The sequence below is a fragment of the Fundulus heteroclitus genome, chromosome 18 (genome assembly GCF_011125445.2).
Source record: "Fundulus heteroclitus isolate FHET01 chromosome 18, MU-UCD_Fhet_4.1, whole genome shotgun sequence".
Classification (NCBI taxonomy): Eukaryota; Metazoa; Chordata; class Actinopteri; order Cyprinodontiformes; family Fundulidae; genus Fundulus; species Fundulus heteroclitus.
Window position 1 is genome coordinate 35,754,913 of NC_046378.1, and position 20,841 is coordinate 35,775,753.

The 20,841-nt window shown below is 42.3% G+C and overlaps 1 protein-coding gene across 1 annotated transcript; it reads left to right on the top strand.

The window, feature by feature from the left end:
- The first annotated feature begins 3,026 nt into the window (after nt 1-3,026).
- dhx34 (DEAH (Asp-Glu-Ala-His) box polypeptide 34) lies at nt 3,027-19,913 on the top strand. The gene is made up of 16 exons (XM_012868277.3): nt 3,027-4,161; nt 5,380-5,691; nt 5,776-6,030; nt 6,116-6,218; nt 6,308-6,525; nt 6,605-6,779; nt 7,601-7,794; nt 7,881-7,982; nt 8,059-8,316; nt 8,863-9,036; nt 10,492-10,597; nt 12,890-12,996; nt 14,518-14,784; nt 16,800-16,991; nt 19,012-19,156; nt 19,259-19,913. The coding sequence occupies exons 1-16, from the start codon at nt 3,469-3,471 to the stop codon at nt 19,399-19,401; spliced, it is 3,444 nt and encodes a 1,147-aa protein (XP_012723731.2). The 5' UTR covers nt 3,027-3,468; the 3' UTR covers nt 19,402-19,913.
- Nucleotides 19,914-20,841: the final 928 nt, after the last annotated feature.

The following is a 20,841-nucleotide window of genomic DNA, read 5'->3' on the forward strand; positions in this document are numbered from 1 at the left end:
AATACGCCTAACAATTGAACTTTTTGACTTTTCCACTTCTAGCTTCAGCATCCTTCAGCTTGGACTACAAATAAAAATGCCGGATTGACAAAATTGGTAGGTTGGAAGTCACTGACCTTGGCTCAGTCCGAATTCGTCATAGAGCAAGGACTCTTTTAGTTAAAGTGGAAGTGTGTCAGCAGTCGCCATGATAAGTGCTGTCCGAATAGTGGAGTCAGTGAGGAAGGAGGTTGGAAAAGTAGCTTGTATGCTCCCTTCTGTGGCTAATTTTGCCTAGAAACCACGCAACGTCCCTTACTGGCACTAAGAAGCCTTAAGGTATCTCACAATCCATTGCGTGACATGACGTATCAGCACAGTCCCCTCACGGAAATCAAAGAAAATGTCCAGAGAGATGAGAGAGCGCACTTTGTAGTTAATTTTCGGTAGGCTGTAGATCCGGATTTGACTCATATCGTGTGTTTAAATCATGTAATGTTGTCCGAATTTGGCACCGCAGGCCAAAGCTCCTTTTCTCCCCACGATAGTTCTGTTGACCCCGTGATGTGTCACGGAACAGGAGCTAGAAGCTATTATTAAGCTTGTTTAGCAGCTTTAAAGCAAACACTGTGACGTAATTGTTGAAAAACGGAATAGAGAATAGAGAAAACTAAACAAAGCTGCTTGAGAAAAACGATGACCAGTTAGCGAAAACTAGAGCTAGCTATGTACAACCAGGGGTGACAGTAAGCCGGTACGGTCCGGTACTGCGTAACAGAATTTAATTCAATTCAATTCAATTCAATTTTATTTATATAGCGCCAAATCATGAAACATGTCATCTCAAGGCACTTTACAAAGTCAAGTTCAATCATATTATACAGATTGGGTCAGATTATACAGATTGGTCAAAAATGTCCTATATAAGGAAACCAGTTGATTGCATCAAAGTCCCGACAAGCAGCATTCACTCCTGGGGAAGCGTAGAGCTACAGGAAGAGTCATCTGCATTGTACATGGCTTTGCTGCAATCCCTCATACTGAGCAAGCATGAAGCGACAGTGGGAAGAAAAACCACCCATTAACGGGAAAAAAAACCTCCGGCAGAACCGGGCTCAGTATGAACGGTCATCTGCCTCGACCGACTGGGGTTACAGAAGACAGAACAGAGACACAACAAGAGAAACAAAAAAGCACAGAAGCACACATTGATCTAGTAATCTGTTCTACATTAGATGGTAGTAGCGGGTGATCCGTCTTCTCTGGATGATGTCACAGTTAACAGAACGCCAGACCAGGTGTACCTACTATGAAGAGAAAAGAGAGAGAACAGAAAGTTAAAGCAGAAATGACAACACATAATGCATAATTGAAGAACAGTAGAACTCAATATAGTGAGCTGGGATTAGACCGTCGTGAGACAGGTTAGTTTTACCCTACTGATAATGTGTTGTTGCAATAGTAATCCTGTAAGCCAGAACCTTGTACCAGTGTTACACCATATTCTGTGACCACCGTATTTTGTGACTCTGTTTTATTCTGAGGCGCTGTTGCTTTTTCATAGCTTGACTCGGCTTAAAAGAGAAGATGTTGCACCAAACATTACGCCAGGAATGCGAACATAAAAATGTAAAATAATATCCGGTGCCAGGTTTTTGTCAAAAATGTCCCTGACCTCCTAAACTACTGCTAATAATAATCATTACAGCACAGGTTAAATATTACTTTTCATTTAATTTACAAAGTAAAAAAGCCACCAGAAAAAGTTTGGTTTAAATATTTATTCTTTTACATTTACATTACACAATAAACGGTACCAGCTGTCCTATTCTGTGATGTCTATATTTCTATAATAATCATAATGGAACAGGAACTTTTTTTGACAAAAACATGGGACCGGAAATTAATTAACATTTTTATGTTCGCACTGCTGGCGTAACTTTTGGTGTAACATAATTCTACTTTAGGCCAAGTCACGCTAAGAAAACACAACAGCGCCTCCCAGAGTCTGGTCTGGTAAGAGGGAAGAGCAGCTTCATTCAGAAACAGTCATGGCCGCACGATGGATCAGAAAATAGATCCGTTAATGCAGTCTGAAATACCAAAATCTCTTTATAAGTTTATTTTTTATTAATTCTGAATAATTTCTGCATCATATATTAATGTCCTGTGTTTCTGTGCCTCCACGCTCTCACCTAAATCTCTCCTATCTCTTCCCTCGGAGCAAGGGGCGTCCAGCCTTCAAAACGTGTGCAATTGCGTTTAATGTCCTTCCGCCCGTACCAAAATGTCCCAAATAAAATCAACAGGAGAGTTAGTAGTTAGTTAGAGTTAGTAGTTGTGTTTCGGGCTATTTTGCTCAATCTTAACGACATAGACGAGCAGTGCTTCGGGGATTGCTGCGTCACCTTGCACTTGACTCAGGTGCGCATAATTTAATCACACGTAATTTAGGTGCGTACTTTCAAAGGGCAATTTGGGGAATCCACTTTTAGCAGAATTTGACCACGTTGCGCTGAGATGGCCAGATTGGCTATTCATCAAAGGAAAGGGGGGATTTCAAAGAATATCAAACTACTGTCACTACCTTCTTGCTTTCTCAACATCAATATAGACAAGTATGATTTTATGCAGGCTTGTATATCAGGTGTAAATTTAGTTATTCAAATGAGATTATTTTAATTGTGTCAAATTAGAAATTTAGTTTAATTTTCTTAATCTAATAATTTTAACTGCTGAATTGAACAAATGCTGAGTTTAACAACAACATATTTGCTTATCAATTGGTTACTGGTTCAAACCCACAGTTCGGAAGTATTACCGCTAGACATAAGTCCATTAGTGGAATCGAACTCAGGATTTTGGATGAAACTCATAACTCAACCCTGCAGTGGTAAATCAAGCCAGACTCAGGTTGCTAATTTCACCTGGTTAACAAAAATGACATAAACCTTTTTTTTTTCTTTTTTTTTTTTTTTTTTACAAAGTTTAAAATGGTGTATATTTTATTGAGTTTTGTGCAAAGTAATTACTAGAAGCAGAGTTTATTTTTTTGATCGCGGGTCAATATATTTATAAAACAAACAAAAATCTTACGCCTTACATTTCTTCATTGACCTAAAGCAAGATACTCGTTCCTTCCGGCGAGCGACGGATTGTTTTGAAGCACGGACCGGAAGAGGTCCTACCGCATCATTGTTCCCCATTAGTCGCTGTTTACGTTATGTTTTGGTTTGTTATTTCTCAGTTAGTGCTTTCTCCGAGTCAATAAAAATTATTTTTTAAGTATTATCACATGCAGCCGCGTATCTGGATGTGTAGGAGTCGTATTTTGTTTGTTTTGAGTAAACAACAGTTAAATATTACCGATTTATTTGGGTTGAAAGCTCGTTAGCTTGTCGTTCATTGCGATGCAGCGGCTTTAAGAATCTGGCTTTGTTGACTGTGGGAGAAATGCTTCCAGTCTGCTGTGGATAACTTCCAGTAAACATGGACAGGGACGGGAGGAGAGACGGACGGAGCTGGGACTGGGACAGTCCGGAGAGCCGGGCCCAGATGGACCAGATCTTTTTCCGTGAACAGGACTACATCCAGGCCGGGTCCTCCGAGCACAGAGAGTTCTGGGCTTTCTTTGACCGTTTCCAGCGATTTAAAGCAAAGAGGGACATGTCTGGCTCTGGAGCCAGAGATGAGGTCAAAGAAAGGAAAAGGACTGGCCACGAAAAGGTGGATTTGGGGCTTCCTAGAGAATACGACGCTCGGTACCGGATCAACGTATCCGTGTGTACCGGAGACGTCGAGCAGCGCATGGGGAAGGCAGATCCCACGAGGAGACAGAGATCCTCGGGACCAGGGCCACAGGAGGTCTCTGACTGCCGCCTGGCTCTGCTCCACTTCCTGGACTTCAGCCAGAAACAGAGCTTTGGGAAACTCGCCAAGCTTCGCCGGGAGCAAAAGAACCTGCCCATCTTTCAGTACCGGGATCGGATCGTGGAGCTGGTGCGGCTTCACCCGGTGGTTGTGGTGGCGGGCGACACCGGCTGTGGGAAATCCACCCAGGTGCCCCAGTATTTGCTCTCGGCGGGCTTCACCCACATCGCCTGCACCCAGCCCCGCCGCATCGCTTGCATTTCACTCGCCAAGAGGGTCAGCTTCGAGAGCCTCAACCAGTACGGGTCAAAGGTTAGTCCTGGAAGGCCAAAGACAGGAGCCTGTATTTATCATAATTGTATTAAATTGTGTTCATATAGCGGCAATTCACAACACTTCACACAAAGTCAGATTCCATCAGATTCTCCAGGTTGATCAGAAAGTTTCCTCTCTAAGGAAACCCAGCAGGTTGCATCAAGTCTCTCCAAGCAGCATTCACTCCTCCTGAAAGAGCGTAGAGCCACAGTGGACAGTCGTCTGCATTGTTGATGGCTTTGCAGCAATCCCTCATACTGAGCATGCATGAAGTGACAGTGGAGAGGAAAACTCCCCTTTAACAGGGAGGAGAACCTCCAGCAGAACCAGAACCAGGCTCAGTGTGAACGCTCATCTGCCTCCACCCACTGGGGCTTAGAGAAGACAGAGCAGAGACACAGACAGCGCAGAAGCTCACATTGACCCAGGAGTACTTTCTATGTTAGATGGTAATAGAGGATGATTTGCCTCCCCTGATGATGTCACAGCTAACAGAACACCTGCTATGAAGAAAAAAATAATAGAGAACAAGATAATAAATGATGAAATAACAACAAACAATGCAGATTGGAGCACAGTAAGCCACTCTAACTAGAAGCCTTGTCAAAAAGGAAAGTTTTCATAACATAAGAAAATATAATTATCTAACACATCACAAAGTATGCCTTCAAAAAGTGCCATGAGTAAAATACTTCACATCAGATTAATAAAAAGGCCCATATTAGCTTTATTCTCTCATCATTTAGCCTTTATTCTAACTCAGCTGAAAAATAATGGATTCTATTGTTTTTAAATGCACCCGTTTGGAAGCAAATCTCATCAAAAAGTACATAGAAAACCCCAAACCTCAATGTGTTTTATTGAGTTTTTATGAGATTAACCAACACAAAAAGTGCATCATTTTCATCCTTTTTGCACAAATTATGCCACAGGAACAAGTAAGCGTGGTTTCACTCCACCTCCTTCCTTTTTGTTACAGGATAGATTTTACAACTTTTCGACTGGTTTTTATTCATCATATTTAAAGGATCTCATAAAACGCCATAGATTGTGTTGGTCTGTCACATAATATCCCTATAATATAAGGATATGAATGCTTCTGGAAGCGGCTGTGTCAAAACTGTAAAACCTCTGACAGAATCAGTTAGAACTGATGTTGCTGCTGTAAGATGATCTTGATTCTAGCACTCACCAAACGTATTCCTACATTTTCAGGTTGGGTATCAGATCCGCTTCGAGACTTCTCGGACGGCGGCCACCAAGTTGCTCTTCCTGACCGAGGGGCTGCTGCTGCGACAGATCCAGCAGGACAAGAACCTGGATCAGTACGAGGTGGTGATCGTGGACGAGGTCCACGAGAGACATCTGCACTGCGACTTCCTCCTGGGTGTGCTGCGCTCTCTGCTGGCCGACCGCCCGGGCCTCCGTCTCATCCTCATGTCGGCCACCATCAACATCAAGCTCTTCTCTGAATACTTCCACAGTGCCCCGGTGCTGCAGGTACCAGGCAGGCTCTTCCCCATCCAGGTAGGACGCAGACAACAGTAATGCCACGTGCTGCATTGGAGCTGCCCTCGGGAATCAGCTGTTCTTCCTGTGTCTTGCACCCAGGTAATATACCAGCCTATTCCCCCTGAGGAGCAGCCCTCACGCTCAGAGAAACTGGACCCCAGGCCGTACCTGCGCATTCTGCAGGGCATCGACCAGCGTTACCCCCCAGAAGAGCGTGGGGACCTGCTGCTCTTCCTCAGCGGCGTAGCAGAGATCGGCACCATCCAGGAGGCCTGTCAGGTTTACGCCACGCACACCCGCCGCTGGATAGTCTTGCCGCTGCACAGCACCCTCTCTCTCGCTCAGCAGGACAAGGTCTGGTGAGCGTGGGCGTGATCAGAATATGTTTCATACGGAGATCATTTATGAGTGCTAACTCTTGACTGGTTGCGTTGTTCAGGTGTTTGACGTTGCTCCTCCTGCTGTGAGAAAGTGCATCATCTCTACCAACATCGCCGAGACCTCGGTTACAATTGACGGGGTCCGCTTTGTTGTGGACTCAGGTGGAGAACTGTCCCAGATCAGAGTTTTTCCACATGTCAAATGCACTGATAGGTGCCACTTAAGGTTCTCTGTTGTTGTTTTTTTTTAGGAAAGGTTAAGGAGATGAGCTTCGACCCGAAGGCCAAGATGCAGCGGCTGCAGGAGTTCTGGATCAGCCGAGCCAGTTCGGAGCAGAGGAAAGGCCGAGCCGGTCGCACGGGTCCTGGTGTTTGTTACCGCCTCTACTCGGAGTCTGACTACAACGCCTTCGCTCCGTATCCTGTGCCTGAAATCCACAGAGTGGCTCTGGACTCCTTGGTTCTGCAGGTGGGAGCATCCTGATGCACGCAGGTTGAATTTTCCCTTCTAAAATTCAGGCTTTGTTAACACACCCATGTCCCTGCAGATGAAGAGTATGGATCTTGGAGATCCACTTTCCTTTGTCTTCATTGATCCTCCTCCCACCTCCAGTATCCAGACTGCAGTTACATACCTGAAGGAACAGGGGGCGCTGGACAGCCGTGGTGAACTAACATCTATTGGTAGACTGTTGTCTCAGCTGCCTGTTGATGTTGTTATAGGTGAGGTTGACCACACAAAACTGTACGATCAGTTTTTAGAATCTGCATCTTTAAACAGAGATTTTTATTATTATTTGCTGCTGTTTTTTTAGTCTTAGTTTTTAATTTGAACGCATTTATTCTATACTTATGTAAAATCAAGGGTTTAGCTTTTATTTTTCCACTGTGAATCTCTGAGGGCTGTCACTAAATCGAGATTCGGGTCAACTATGTATAGCTGAGAGTCTCTGTAGCAAGTCACGAGTTCAGACTTTTATTGTGACGAAAGACCGTTATCTGTTTGGTAAATCTTATTTTGTACCTTCTAGATGGAAGAAATCCCTCTAAAGCAGCAATTATTTATCATCAGATGAGTTTATTGAAGGTTTAAATTATATTAACTGATTTAAAAAGTAGTAATTGCTAAACATCTAGTTATCAAATAACAATGGGAGTTAGTGTTCCACATTCATACCATATTAATTCACAACATGTTCAGTAATCCTTTTTTTAAAGTTTTTGTGCAACTAATCTACTGAATTCTTGTTTTGAATAAATATTTTTTCCCTCTTTTTGTTCAACCAAAACACGGGTAAATCAACGCCAACATGGCTCACCAGACACAAACTAGACGCTTGTCTGCGGTCGTCTCAGTCATCAGACCTAAATCCTCTGCAGAAGAAAGCTTTTATTTAGGGGAGCCTATGATTCTGTTGTGTGCTGTTAGTTCTTAAACACGAATCTCTTCACCAGAGTTGGCAACATAACGGCGTCTCCAGCTAAACAGCAGGAATGGCATTTTATTACTGTGCACAACTGACGCCTACATATTCCTCCTGCAGGGAAGATGCTGGTGCTGGGCTCTCTGTTTAACTTGGTGGAGCCGGTGCTGACCGTCGCAGCGGCCCTCAGCGTTCAGTCACCGTTCCTGCGCAGCTCGCAGCACAACCCGGACTGCAGCACCGCCCGCCAGCCCCTGCACAGCAACCAGGGAGACCCCTTTACCCTGCTCAACACCTTCAATGCATGGGTGGAGGTGAGTGAGAGGAGAGTAACATGAACTGGTGTGACTTTGTGACCTTTGAGATATGAAGGAGCCGACCAAGTTCTTGAACTCAACAGGTGAAAAGAGAGAGGGGCGGCGGCTCAAGGAAGTGGTGCAGGAGGAGAGGCCTGGAGGAGCAGCGACTTTATGAGATGGTCAACCTGCGCAGACAGTTCAAGGTAGGTTACTCCTCCTTATCATCCTAATTTTCCTTATTACCTTTCTCATAGATGTGGTTCCTTGTTTGGTTTTCAGGAGTTGCTGAGGAGCCATGGGCTCCTGGAGTCAGAGGACAGGGCTCCCTCTGGTGGCGACCGTCTGCAGCGCAGGGAGCGGTTCACCGAGCGGAAGAAGCTGCACCAGCTGAAAAGACACCACGAGCAGCAAGAGGGGACTAAACGTAAAGTCCTGAGAATGGATGAGGGTCAGGATGGAGAGCTTTCCTCCGGCTCAGACACAGAAGGCAGAGGCAGGAAGGGCAAGAAGAGACAAGAAGAGGATGTGGACATCCAGGTGAGCGCTAGGAACAAAACACGTTGCCGTAGTTGTTATAGACAAGTACAATGAGAGCCGCTGGTTTTATCTGCAGTCAGTTATCGGATGAAACTGTAAAGCCGCTCACCTTCTTCCATGGTCGTTATGTGTAAATAATTTATTGCTTGAAAAAAAAAATGTATTCTGTTAAATTCAGCATCCTCTGGAGTACAAAAAGTACAGAATCATAGCAAAGTCTGGACATTTGTGTTATGTTAGATCAGCATACTGCAGATATTTAAACACAGCTTTGAGGAAAACCGCCCAATGATGGCCAAAATAACTCAGCAAGGTTTCTAAAGTTAAGGCTGTGTTTAAAAATATTCTGAAAGCTTGTTGGTCTTCTGGAAAAAGTCAAAGAACTGCCAAAGCTTTTACTTCTCAGCATCTGACACAGACAAACCTCAAACTCGCATAACTCTTTTTTTTTTTTTGTTGTATCTAATAGCATGAGCTCAGGGTGTCAGAGGTCGAAATAGTCGGGTCTTTGTAAAAAGTCTTGTTTCGCTGTTTGTCTCAAAACAGGAAGTGAAGTTTAAATTGCGTCACAACGTCTCAGAGCTCCAGGAGGCCGTCAGCGCCAGTCAGGACTTGTCCTCGCGGCACCAGGCTTTGCTCAAGCTGCTGCTCTGTCGGGGACTCTACCCTCAGCTGGCCCTCCCCGATGAGCACAACTCCAACCGGAAAGACTCGGAGCAGGTCTGACTTCCTGTCGCACAAATGATGGGGGAAACCAGGCGATGTCCCCGGTGAAGATGGGCAGAAATCCTTTAAATACAAGTTATTATATTTAAAAGTCCTGCACTAAAGAATTAGGCCTATCCAAATTTCTTCAGTGTTTAGACACCCCAAATTCAGGAATAAATCTAGCAAAATAGACAGTTCCTCAATTGATGACACCACTGCTGTAAATACTGTGTACGGTCCACTATAGTAGTAGTTCCCAGCCCTGGTCCATTCCTTGCTGCCAGACACCTGACTTAAACCAATGGATGATTAAGAGGCTTGATTTCTGCAGAGGAGTTCATAAAATCATTTGAATCAGGTGAGCTGGAACAGAGACACGTCTAAAACATGCAGGACTGGGGTCCCTGAGGACCAGGGCTGGGAACCACGGCACTAGAGGACACTACATCTTCTTCCACAACAATTAAAACAGTTGGGGTATATAAAGAAAAGCATCTTTGACCGTTCTTTTAACAACCTGTCTAGATCATCCGCAGTCCAGGGTTCTCGCTAACGTTTTCTTCATCTCACCCTACAGGTCTTCTTTCTGATTTAGTTCTGAGACGGCAATGCAGAAAGGATGATTTTGCTTAAGAAGCGTCCTCTGATGACTCTGCGACGTGTTTTGGATCAATATCCGGCTGAGGACTAGTTTTCAGTTTACCTCCAGAAGCTTTAAGATTTTTATTCAAACTGTTGTGATAATCCAAAGCGTCCATCCCTCTATGAGGGTTCTAGCAGCGTCACAGATCGTCCACATAAATATGATTTGTCTTTATTAAACTCAAATCGTTTGCATTTGTGTAAGACAGAGAATTTTTTTTTTCCTGGCATGCTTCCCAAACAACCACTTTTCATCTTGATATTGTCTAATGCTCGTTATGTAGACTTGGTGAAACAACAAGTCACTCGTTGCTAATATAAAGTCCGTAGACACACACATCAGTCCAGAATCAGCTTCATTCACCAAGTCTGTGCACACAAACAAGGAATTTGACTGTGGTTCCACTTCAATAAAGACATTTAAATATAAATATGTAGGAAAAGGGAATAAAATAAAAACTGGTTTATGTTTAGAAATATGTATTTATATAGAGTTTGTAAAGTAGAAGTAATTAAAAATACATCCGTGCAACCTTTGTGTTTACCCATGTTACCAACTGCGCCACGGTGCAGCCCCACCTGAGATTTAGTTTAAAGCAATTATTTCATTACATTATTCATTGTAATTTTTTCCCCCACTGAATAAATGTCAAACTAAAGGTCAAAGTTTTATAAAACTCTCAGTTTTCCGGTAAGGGATACATTTCTTTTAGGTCCATCTTCACCAGGGGGCAGCATTTAACATGGAGGCTGTTGCTCATTGGGTTTAATGTGGAAAAAGGAGTTTAAAAAGTCACATTTATTGTTTTTTTTTACACTTTGCAGGTGTTTCACACACGGAACAAGCAGGGCGTGGTGATCCACCCGACCAGCGTGTTCGCCAGCGATCCAGAGGTGTTGCATGTTCCCGAGGACGATGTCAGAGAAACAGGTGATCTCACTTAGATGAGAGCATTCAGATGTCCATAAAAAGTGGATCTTACATTTTCTCTTAAGGCTGTTTAGTTTTTCTCTCTTCATATTAGCACAAAAAACACGTGGAAATACGATTCAAACTCTGTTACTTTCTCTCAAAATCAGTTTTTTGGCCAGTAATCGATGCAGGAGTAATATCTGATGAGTAAACTTTGATGCTAAAAACTGAACCAGATGATTTTTAAAGATGTTCTGATTCGGATGGAACTACAAAAATGTGCTATCTGGACACATTTTGGAACCATATTTGTCATTTGATCTCATTCCAGAGTGGAAAACTAATTATATTCCGCTGATAAATCTCAATGGTTATTAATTTAATTTTAATTAAATAGTATTTCGCTAATTTTCACACAGACCTCTACAAACATTTCTCCATTGAAATACAACCATAATGGCTGAAATGGAAAGAAAAGGACTATTTCTGCACCCCATTGGTTAATTTGGATGATTGACATCTCTATCTACCAATCAGAAAAGGGAAAATCAAAAGGTAATGCCTAGACCTGTCTTAGGAAAACCAGCTGTGATTCAAAAGGAAGAAAATCCCAAAGATAGTATATCTTAACAAGAGGAACAAGAGGAGAACTCAGCAGAGTGAGAGAAATAGACCCTGATGTCCTCCAGCAGCCTAAGCCTATAGCATCATAACTATAGAGGTAGCTCAGGGTAACATGAGCCACGTTAACTATAAGCTTTGTCAAAAAGGAAAGTTTTAAGCATAGTCTTAAAAGTAGACGGGGTGTCTGCCTCACGGACCAAAACTGGGAGTTGGTTCCACAGGAGAGGAGCCTGATAGCTAAAGGATCTGCCTCCCATTCTACTTTTAGAGACTCTAGGAACCACCACCAGACCTGCAGTCTGAGAGCGAAGTGCTCTGTTAGGAACATACGGGGTAATCAGAGCTCTGATATATGATGGAGCTTGATTATTAAGGGCTTTATACGTTAGAAGGAGAATTTTAAATTATATTCTTGATTTAACAGGAAGCCAATGAAGGGAAGCTAAAATGGGAGAAATATGATCCCTCTTGCTGATTTTCATCAGAACTCTTGCTGCAGCCTTTTGGATCAGCTGAATGCTTTGAACTGCATTTTGTGGACTTCCTGATAGTAAAGAATTACAATAGTCCAGCCTTGAAGTAACAAATGCATGGACTAGTTTTTCAGCATCACTTCTGGACAGAATATTTCTAATTTTGGCGATATTCCTGAGGTGAAAAAAGGAAACTCTGGAATTTAAATGACATGTCTTGGTGGAAAAAAAAATAACACCGCGTTTTTTTTTTTTCTTTATTACCAGAGGCCAAGTTAATGCCATCCAGATTAAGTGACTGATTAAGAAGTTTATTTTTTAAGGAATACCAAGAGATTTTGGAGATCTCCGTGCTCGGAGGGCGGACCAACATATTAAACCGGATGGCTTGAGAATGGGATGTCACTTACGTTCATATGTCAGTCAAGGAGGGGAGTGAATAGTTTTAACAGAATAGTGTATTTTATGAAAATTCAGGTGCTTGGAAGAAAAATACAAACAGTTCAAGACTTTTGAACAATAAGGATACAGTCAGGGAATTTTAATATTCACATTACTAAAGGAGGAACGACAGACACAGGTCTTTTGTTCTGGCCGTGGAGAATATACAGCCTCTCTCAGGCGGAGCTACGTTGAACATTTCAGTATTTATTGTCCTGTTCCGCCCAACATTTTACCAAAGTTCTTCTTGTTCCCAGAGTCCATGTTTAAAAGCGTATCCCCTCTTTCCTTCTCATGAGACAAGAGTGGCAGAGAACCAGAGTCCTGTATGCTTAACAGCTACACATAACGCTTATACTAAGTTCAGCTGACACAAAGAGTAGCAAAACTTTAATGCTTTACAATTAAAAGGCTTAAAAACATCTTAACAGTAACATTATTCCAGCAGTGTAGTATGATGAGCATCATCCAACATCGTCACCAGCAACATCCGAACCAATTAACCAAAGAGGTTGGAAAGTAGCCTAAATGAAGTTTGTACAACAAATAGTAAAATTCTTGTCTTTTCAGAAAGTTTCAGTTAACTTATAATTACATATTTAAAGAATTTAAAGATCACTGACAGAAAAAAATCATCTCATTGACCAGTTTTGAGCTGTTTTAAGGCACGTGCAGAAAGCCGTGCAGTGAAACTCCCACTGCAGTACTAGCTAATTCTTCCTGTCGCTGAACGTCTTTGTCTCTGTCCTCGTCTCCCGTTTCCTCCCTGCAGGACCTGACAGGAGGGACAGCAGCAGACATCAGCTGTTGGCCTTCGTCACCCTGCTGGAGACCAACAAGCCGTATTTGTCCAACTGTGTCCGGGTTCCCGCCCTGCAGGTGCGTATCGGGACACCCTGAGTTCAGACTGCAGCGTTTTTTTTATTTTTATTAATTAGGATCAGTCAAGTTTTGCGGTGAACACGCCGATATCCTGGGAGAAAAAGTTCACACCTCTTAAACTTTTGCACATTTTTACATTACGACCATAATCTTCAAGGTATTTTATTGGGATTTTAAACAAAGGACCAACATAAGTTAGTGCATCCTTCTGAAGTGGATGAAAAAGGAAATCTGAAAAGTGTGGCTTGCATTTAGCCCCATTTACTTTAATACACCTAAAATATCGAATGCAACAAATTACCTTTGAAATGCGTCCATATAAAATGACTGATCAGGTCATTAATGACAAGCTGCCAAAAGGCCCGCGGTGACTGTGGAGGAGCTGCAGGGACCCACAGCTCAGGTAGGACTATTGTCGACATGGCAGCAGTTCGTCTTTTTCTTCACAAATCTGACCTGCATGGAAGAATGGGAAGAAGAAAGACACTGTTGAAAGAAAAGTAAAAATGTGTCTCCAGTCCATGCAGGAGACCCATCAATAATGTGGAAGACGAGGCTCTTACACTGCAAAAAGGGAACTAAAAATAAGTAAAAATTTCTTGAAATATGTGTATTTTACCTTGATTTCAGCAGGTAAATAAAACTATTTACCAATGGAATAAGATTTTTGCACTTAAAATACAAACAATTCATCTCTAGAATAACATAATTATCCTGCACTTGAAGTAAGATGATGGAGATGAGTTGTTCCTATTTTAAGTGCAAAAGTCTTATTCCATTGGCAAATCATCTTATTTACCTGCTCTAATCAAGGAAAATTACAATGATTTCAAGAAAATTTCACTTACTTTTAGCTCCCTTTTTTGCAGTGTATCAGATGAGAGCAAAATTAAATTTGTTCTGCCTGTATGCAGACCTCTGTGTGCTGGAAAACTAACACTCCATGTCATCCTGAGCAAAACATCCCCACCATGAAACACGGTGCCGGCTGCATCATGCTGTGGGGATGCTTGTCTTCTGCAGGGACAGTGAAGCTGGAAGAGACGGAAAAGTTTAGAGGCTGTAAAAAGCTGATGCTGGTGTGAATGTTTGCCTTTAAGCAACCAGAAAACATAGAGCCAGACGTACTACTAAATGTTTTACATCATGTTTTATACTGGCCTAGTCAAAGTCCAGACCTAAATCTAATTGAGAGTCCCTGACAAGACTTGGAGTGAATATTTAAAGACGCTCTCCATCCAGTCGGACTGAGCTTGAGTTATTTTGCAAAGAAGAAAAAAAAAATCACTCTCTAGATGTGCAAAGCTGGTAAAGAAAGACCCCAAAAGACTTAAAGCTGTAACTGCAGTAAAAGACGGGAAGCTGAATATTCATGCTAGCAATATTTTTCAGATTTTTATCTGTGAAAAATAAATAATGTGATTCAATGTAAAACAGTCTGAGCAGGAGGAATACTGCTGCAGGGCACCGTTGATAATGTGGGACCGACAGTCATCTGTACATCATTCTGACCACCAGGCTCTGCTGCTGGTGGCCAACTCGGTGGATACCAACGCTGACTGCACGCGGCTGGTGGTGGACGGCTGGCTGGAGCTGGAGGTGAAGGAGCCCGAGGAGGCCCTCAGGGTGCTTTCCACAGCCCTCAGCCTCAGGTGTGAGTGGGAGCGTCTGCTGAAGGTCCAGCTGGGTCAGAGCTCCTTGGGGGAAGCCTCGGGCCAGGGAGTGTCCCGCAGAGACATGGAGAAGCTGAGCGAGGGCCTCGTCCGCTTCCTGCTCTACACTGAGGTAGACGTGTGGCAGACATGGATGTTTGCAGCTGTTCATTACAGCTGCATTCAGAACCATTTAGAGGGTTTGAAATATCAAAATAAAGTAGAAAATATGGGAAAAAGTATCAATCTGAGGTTGCTATACTTCACTTTACAGTCTGTAAATGACTCCAAGGCCTCATGTGTGGAGAAGGGGTGATGAAGGAAATTGTAAAAATGGTTTCTCATTTACTAACTTTGTTAAAACAAAAGCAAAAACATCTACAGCGAAATTCTGTGTTTCCATTTAAAAATGGACCGAAAATTGACTGAGTCGCCTGTGACCTTAGAGGAGCGTTGACATCTTTAGATGAAAAGTGAGTTAAAATCCTGTAAGTCAGGGGATCTCAACATGTTCCCAGGCCAGACGGGATCCATAGTCCTCCCAGCCAGTTCTGGGTCACCCCCCGGGGTCTCCGGCCAGTGGGACGTGCATGAAAGACCTCCAAAGAAGGCACTCGCTGAGCCCATTGTTAGTATCTGTGCTGATTTCTTCTTCTTTCCTTCTTTATCAAATGATTTGGTCTTAATACTGTCGGGTGCCATTGTTCAACACTGAGTCGCTGGTTTCTCTTTTCGTTTTTCTCTTTTAACAAAGCATTATTCAATTCAATTCAGTTTTATTTATATAGCGCAAATTCACAACACATGTCATCTCAAGTTTCTTTCCAAAGTCAGATTCCTTCAAATCCTCCAGATTGGTCAGAAAGTTTCCTCTCTAAGGAAACCCAGCAGGTTGCATCAAGTCTCTCCAAGCAGCATTCACTCCTCCTGAAAGAGCGTAGAGCCACAGTGGACAGTCGTCTGCATTGTTGATGGCTTTGCAGCAATCCCTCATACTGAGCATGCATGAAGCGACAGTGGAGAGGAAAACTCCCCTTTAACAGGGAGGAGAACCTCCAGCAGAACCAGAACCAGGCTCAGTGTGAACGCTCATCTGCCTCCACCCACTGGGGCTTAGAGAAGACAGAGCAGAGACACAGAAAGCACAGAAGCTCACATTGACCCAGGAGTACTTTCTATGTTAGATGGTAATAGAGGATAATCTGCCTCCCCTGATGATGTCACAGCTAACAGAACGCCAGACCAGGTGTACCTTCTATGAGGAGAAGAATGACAGAGAACAAAGGTTAAAAGCTGAAATGACAAGCAATGCAAACTGGAGAACAGTATAACGCCTAAACTAGGTAAGAGTTACATCCGCCAAATTACTTCCATAAACAGCACAACACTTCTGCGTGACGTTTTCTTCTGTTACGGGTCTTGAACCTTTCAGACAGAAGTCTAACGGCGGTCGTGTTTGATTAGTGGTGCAACCGAGCTTTCTGGGTTCATTACCGCCGGCACAGCCTGAGGTGGAAAGGAGACCGGACTCAGAGCTGGGCTTTTGGGTCCCTTATGGCAATCCTCCAGGGACATTTAACCTGCCAAAACTATAAACAGACACAAGTTTTAAGTAAGTAACGTATAACTAACGCCTGCTGAGGAAGCTGTTGCAGTAGCAGTTGACAGCATTAAGACTACATCATGAGAAGAAGAAGAAGAAGAAGAAGAAAGCACAGCGGAGATTTTAACAGAGGTCTTTTGTAGATCCGTGACTGAAACTGCTGCAGAGGAGTCTGTGTGGATGTGTGGTGAAAACCAGGACAGCGACGTAAACGACATACTTACAGGTGTCAAAACCCAATATAGTGGAAGCTAACCGGTCTGCAAACTTAGCGTTGGTTTCACCACTTCATCCTTCAATGCTTCCATGAACATTCTCTGTGTTCTCAGTCTTTCCTTTGCTCCTCCCAGCAGCTCCGTATTTAACAATATATTTCTTATACCTCCAAACTAAACATAAAATCTCCGTAAAAACGAAACAAAAATCCCCGGTTTTGCTAATGGTAAACAGTTTAATTCAGAGATATTTTTACCTGAGGAGCCTCTTGTGAACCGTTTTTTACCCTTCTCTCTGAAATCTTTACTTATTTTGCACTTTTCTTTCAGGTAAGTTACAGCCTTCAGCGGCTCACTGCGTTCCAGACCCAGAACCTGTACGTCGGACCTCAGAGCGAGCCGGACTCCTCCTACGCTGAGGTTCCGGATCTGAGCCCGTTGTTTCCAGGAGCAGAAGCCAAGCCGGATCCGATTAAAGGAGGCCTGAGAGTGAGCGGTTTCTTCACCTACAACTGTCTCGCGGTGAGTTTGTCTGACACGCTGGGGTCGTTTTAGAAGTCAGAGATTTGTTAGGTGTCTCTTTCAGGGGTCACATTTTCACTCAGAGTGTAAACAAAACAATACATCCCTAATTTCTTTATGTGATTTGTTTATTTGGTGGGTTTACCAAAGGTTTTTCTTTATGATTTTTGCTGCTTTTTAACTTATTCTCAGGTGTTTGTTGCTACATTAGTGTGGTTTATATGTGTTCATATGTGTTTTATATACTGCAGACTGTGTTTGATTTTTATTACTGCATTACTGTGTTATTGTATAAGCAAGCAGATTGTGAGTGTTGTACAATTCTGAGTCAATTTCTTTGTATGACTACATACTTTGTAAATAAAGCTCATTGTTACTGGGTTCAGTGTGTGGCTGAAGAAAATGGATAAGTTTTAGATAAAAGAAAATATATTTCAGGCCCAAAACAAGTAAAAAAAAATGACACCAGACCTGAGATGCCCTTCATCCTTTGGTGGGTTTGATGAATACTAAAGCAGTGGAAAAAGTTGTCAAATTCCAGTGAAAACTTTGAAAAAGAAGTTCAGGAATCCTGGAAAACTATGAGTGAAGAACACTTTAAACGATGGTGGTCTCTGGGCCACAGATCCTGTCTGCTTTCTGAGCGATACGACGTCTGGACATTCCCATGTTTTACTTCAGGCATGTGGAAATTGTACCCAACGAACTGTGGAGGTTTCACCGTTACCTTCCTGGTTTTTCCCCATCGTTTCACTTCAGAAAGCAGCGTATTAGAGGGCTTACCTTAAAATACTCCCACAGACATCTCAAATGTTGTGAATGAATCTATCAGAAGCTTTCAGCACCATGGCATCATCACCAGGGTGGAGTAATTGGACTGTCTGGAAACCTCTGAGCTTGAAGAAGGCAATAAAAGATTTATCTGATTATTCTTACTGTTAGCATATAGCCTAAAGCAGTAAAAAGTTGACCGGATTAAATACCTGATAGTTATTATTTGTTATTTAAGTTGTTATTTAAAGACTTTAAACACTATATTTCGACTATATATGACTTTATATAACCAACTATTTCTTGTAATTGTGGTTCTGATCCCAGTTTGGGAAGGTCCAAGCACAAAATTCCTGTGAGTGCTGGTGGGTAATTTCTCTTTGGGTAAATCATTGGTTGTCAGCTGAGTTGTGACCGGTGGCATCTCTGCATTTAGGGCCGGTGGGGTCAGGCCCCACCAGATGGCGCTGTGGAGCTCTATGTTCACAATAATCAGTGGGACATGATCGTTCTTTATAAAGTAATATCGTATAAAAGACCGATTCCCTTACCAATAAAGTTCTGGATTTTTATTTGTTTAAATAATGAACATCTGAAATTGCAGTGAGCATGACCAACACGCTCTCAGTAGGCAGCCGTGGAGCACAAATCTTACGGCCCTTAGCTCTGATCGTCCAATCAGAATACTGGAATTGCACATGTTACGTTTACGTTCTGTTAGATAGTGTGGGACAATCTAGTGCTGGATGAGCTTGCTGGCTCATTGATGGGTTGATGTGAATATTTTCTGTTCAGTAAATGAACATTATTAATGAGCCTTTATTTGTCATTTTATGAATACAAATTTAATTACATTGAGATTATTAAAAAAATGGCATTTCTAGTCGGTTGGTTTATGCAAATGTGTCTGTTTCATTTAAAATTGATCAAAGTCGGGTTGCATGCATCACAAAAAAACACACTTATGTCAGAGACGCCACCGGGTGTGACACGTACGAAACGACCGAGGCAGCCGGCTTCTTTTTGCATCTGGAAAAATGTGGGTCCAAAACAACCAAAAGAGCGTCAGAATTAGTGAAAGGACCGGCATCTTCCGGAGGTCGTTGATCAGAGTCAAAGGTTTTGACAAATAAAATATTGTTTGGGTTTGTCTGAAGAGGAGAAAAAAAAGCTGCCAGGCAACTGTTTCGAATGAAACTGTGTAACTTTCCTTATTAAATGGACCAAATTTTTCTTCTGTGGTTGTCAGGATTCAAAGGATCTCTACAGCGAGTGTTTGCGCACTTTCTGGAGCTGCCCTAACTGTGAGCTCTACATGCCTCTGACTCCTCTGGAGCGGATGCATCACGAAGCTTCCTGCAGGCCTGCTGGAGAGCGGCAGGAGGCAGAAAAAGGTCAGGAAATTCTCACATCCATATGTTTTTTTTTTTATTGTTTTTTTGCCTCATTCATCTACAGACATTGGGAACGTGAGACTAATCCTGGGTCTGTTTCAGAATCAGGAGATGGGAAGCCCGGCTCCTCCTCCGTGTCGAGTCTAACGAGGGTCTATCATTGTGACGTCTGTAACGAGGACCTGAAGCTCACCTCCACAGAGATCCTCAAACATAAACGGCAGCACATGTTTGCAGCCAAGTGACTGTGGCACCAGCTTGTTCACCTCTCAGTTCTTATATTTGGGTTTTCTTCCAGGGGTGCACAGATTTTAATGTTTGGGCCAATATTGATATCCGATACTATTATTTTTATTATTTTTATAATGTTATTACTACTATTCACATGACCAAACAAACATGGCCACACCCTAACCCTCCAGAAACACAAACAGCAACAAGATGCTTATAACATCGGTTATTAATATTGGCCCATTTTTGCGTATCGGACTGATACCGATATGATAAATGATGACTAAAATCGGTCGATACCGATAGTAATGCTAATATATCGTGAATCCCTAGTCTCTTTTCTGCTCATTTGGACTTTTGAATTTGTTCATTTCTTATATAGTCACGGTTTTTCCTTTTTTATCTGTCTGGAAAGATGCAAAAAAAACCATCTAAACTATATCTGCTGATAAAATGATAAATATCTCATGGTTGTTGGAAAATGAGCATAAACCATAATTTCTCAGTAAAATGTGGGTACTCTGGATGCTTTCTTTTTTTTTTTTTTCTTATACTCAGGTACATATGAGGTATATTTATAGATTTCCATATCCAAGTGAATTTCATGAATGCAAGAGAAGAGAAGTCGTGTTTAAAATATAGAGTGAGGGTTTAATAATGATACAAACCCACGATATGTAACACCTCAAAGCAGCACATTGGCACAAAGTCAGAAGTAAGACAGCACAGAAGATAAAAACCTGTCTCAAAAAAATAAAGAATCAGAATAAATATCTCAATAAATAAATAAACAGGTCAAATATCTCAATAATTACTTTGAAACTAATAAATACATACATGTGAAAATATGCTCATTGGCAGAAATCAATGACCCCCCCCACCCCCAAAAAAGAAAAGAAAAGTACCGAATACAGAGTTACTTTGAAATCAAAAGTTATTGATTACTCAAATCAAAAGGCACATTTATTAAGATGTAAGGATGGGACCTGCAGTTGTGATTGCATGACTGTCAGAGCTGAACTCTTCGGAACCAGAAGGAGCAAACGGTGTGCGATGGCTTTATCTGTTTTGTCGGCACCACCAGGTGGGTGGTGGGTCGCTGGGGACGGTGTGGGGACGTCCCACGGACTTAAAGTCAAGGAACCGGATGTTTGCTTTGATTTTTGTTCTGCCTTCATCATGAGTGCGTCCTGAGAGAACCCCGCTGTCTTTAAGTCACTTTGGGAAAATGTTCTTGGCTAAATCTAAACTACAGATCACGTGAAGCTTCTGAAAGGCTCATTCTGCCAAAAGTTAAGATTTATTTTCTCCCGCGTATTCGATTCTTTGTGGGAATCCCCGGATTTCACAAACCCACAGCACACTTTTGTGATTTCATTCTTTGGTGCTCGTTAGTTTTTATCGAGGACAAAAAAATACCACTATCCAATACATAAAAATACTTTTTTTTTTTT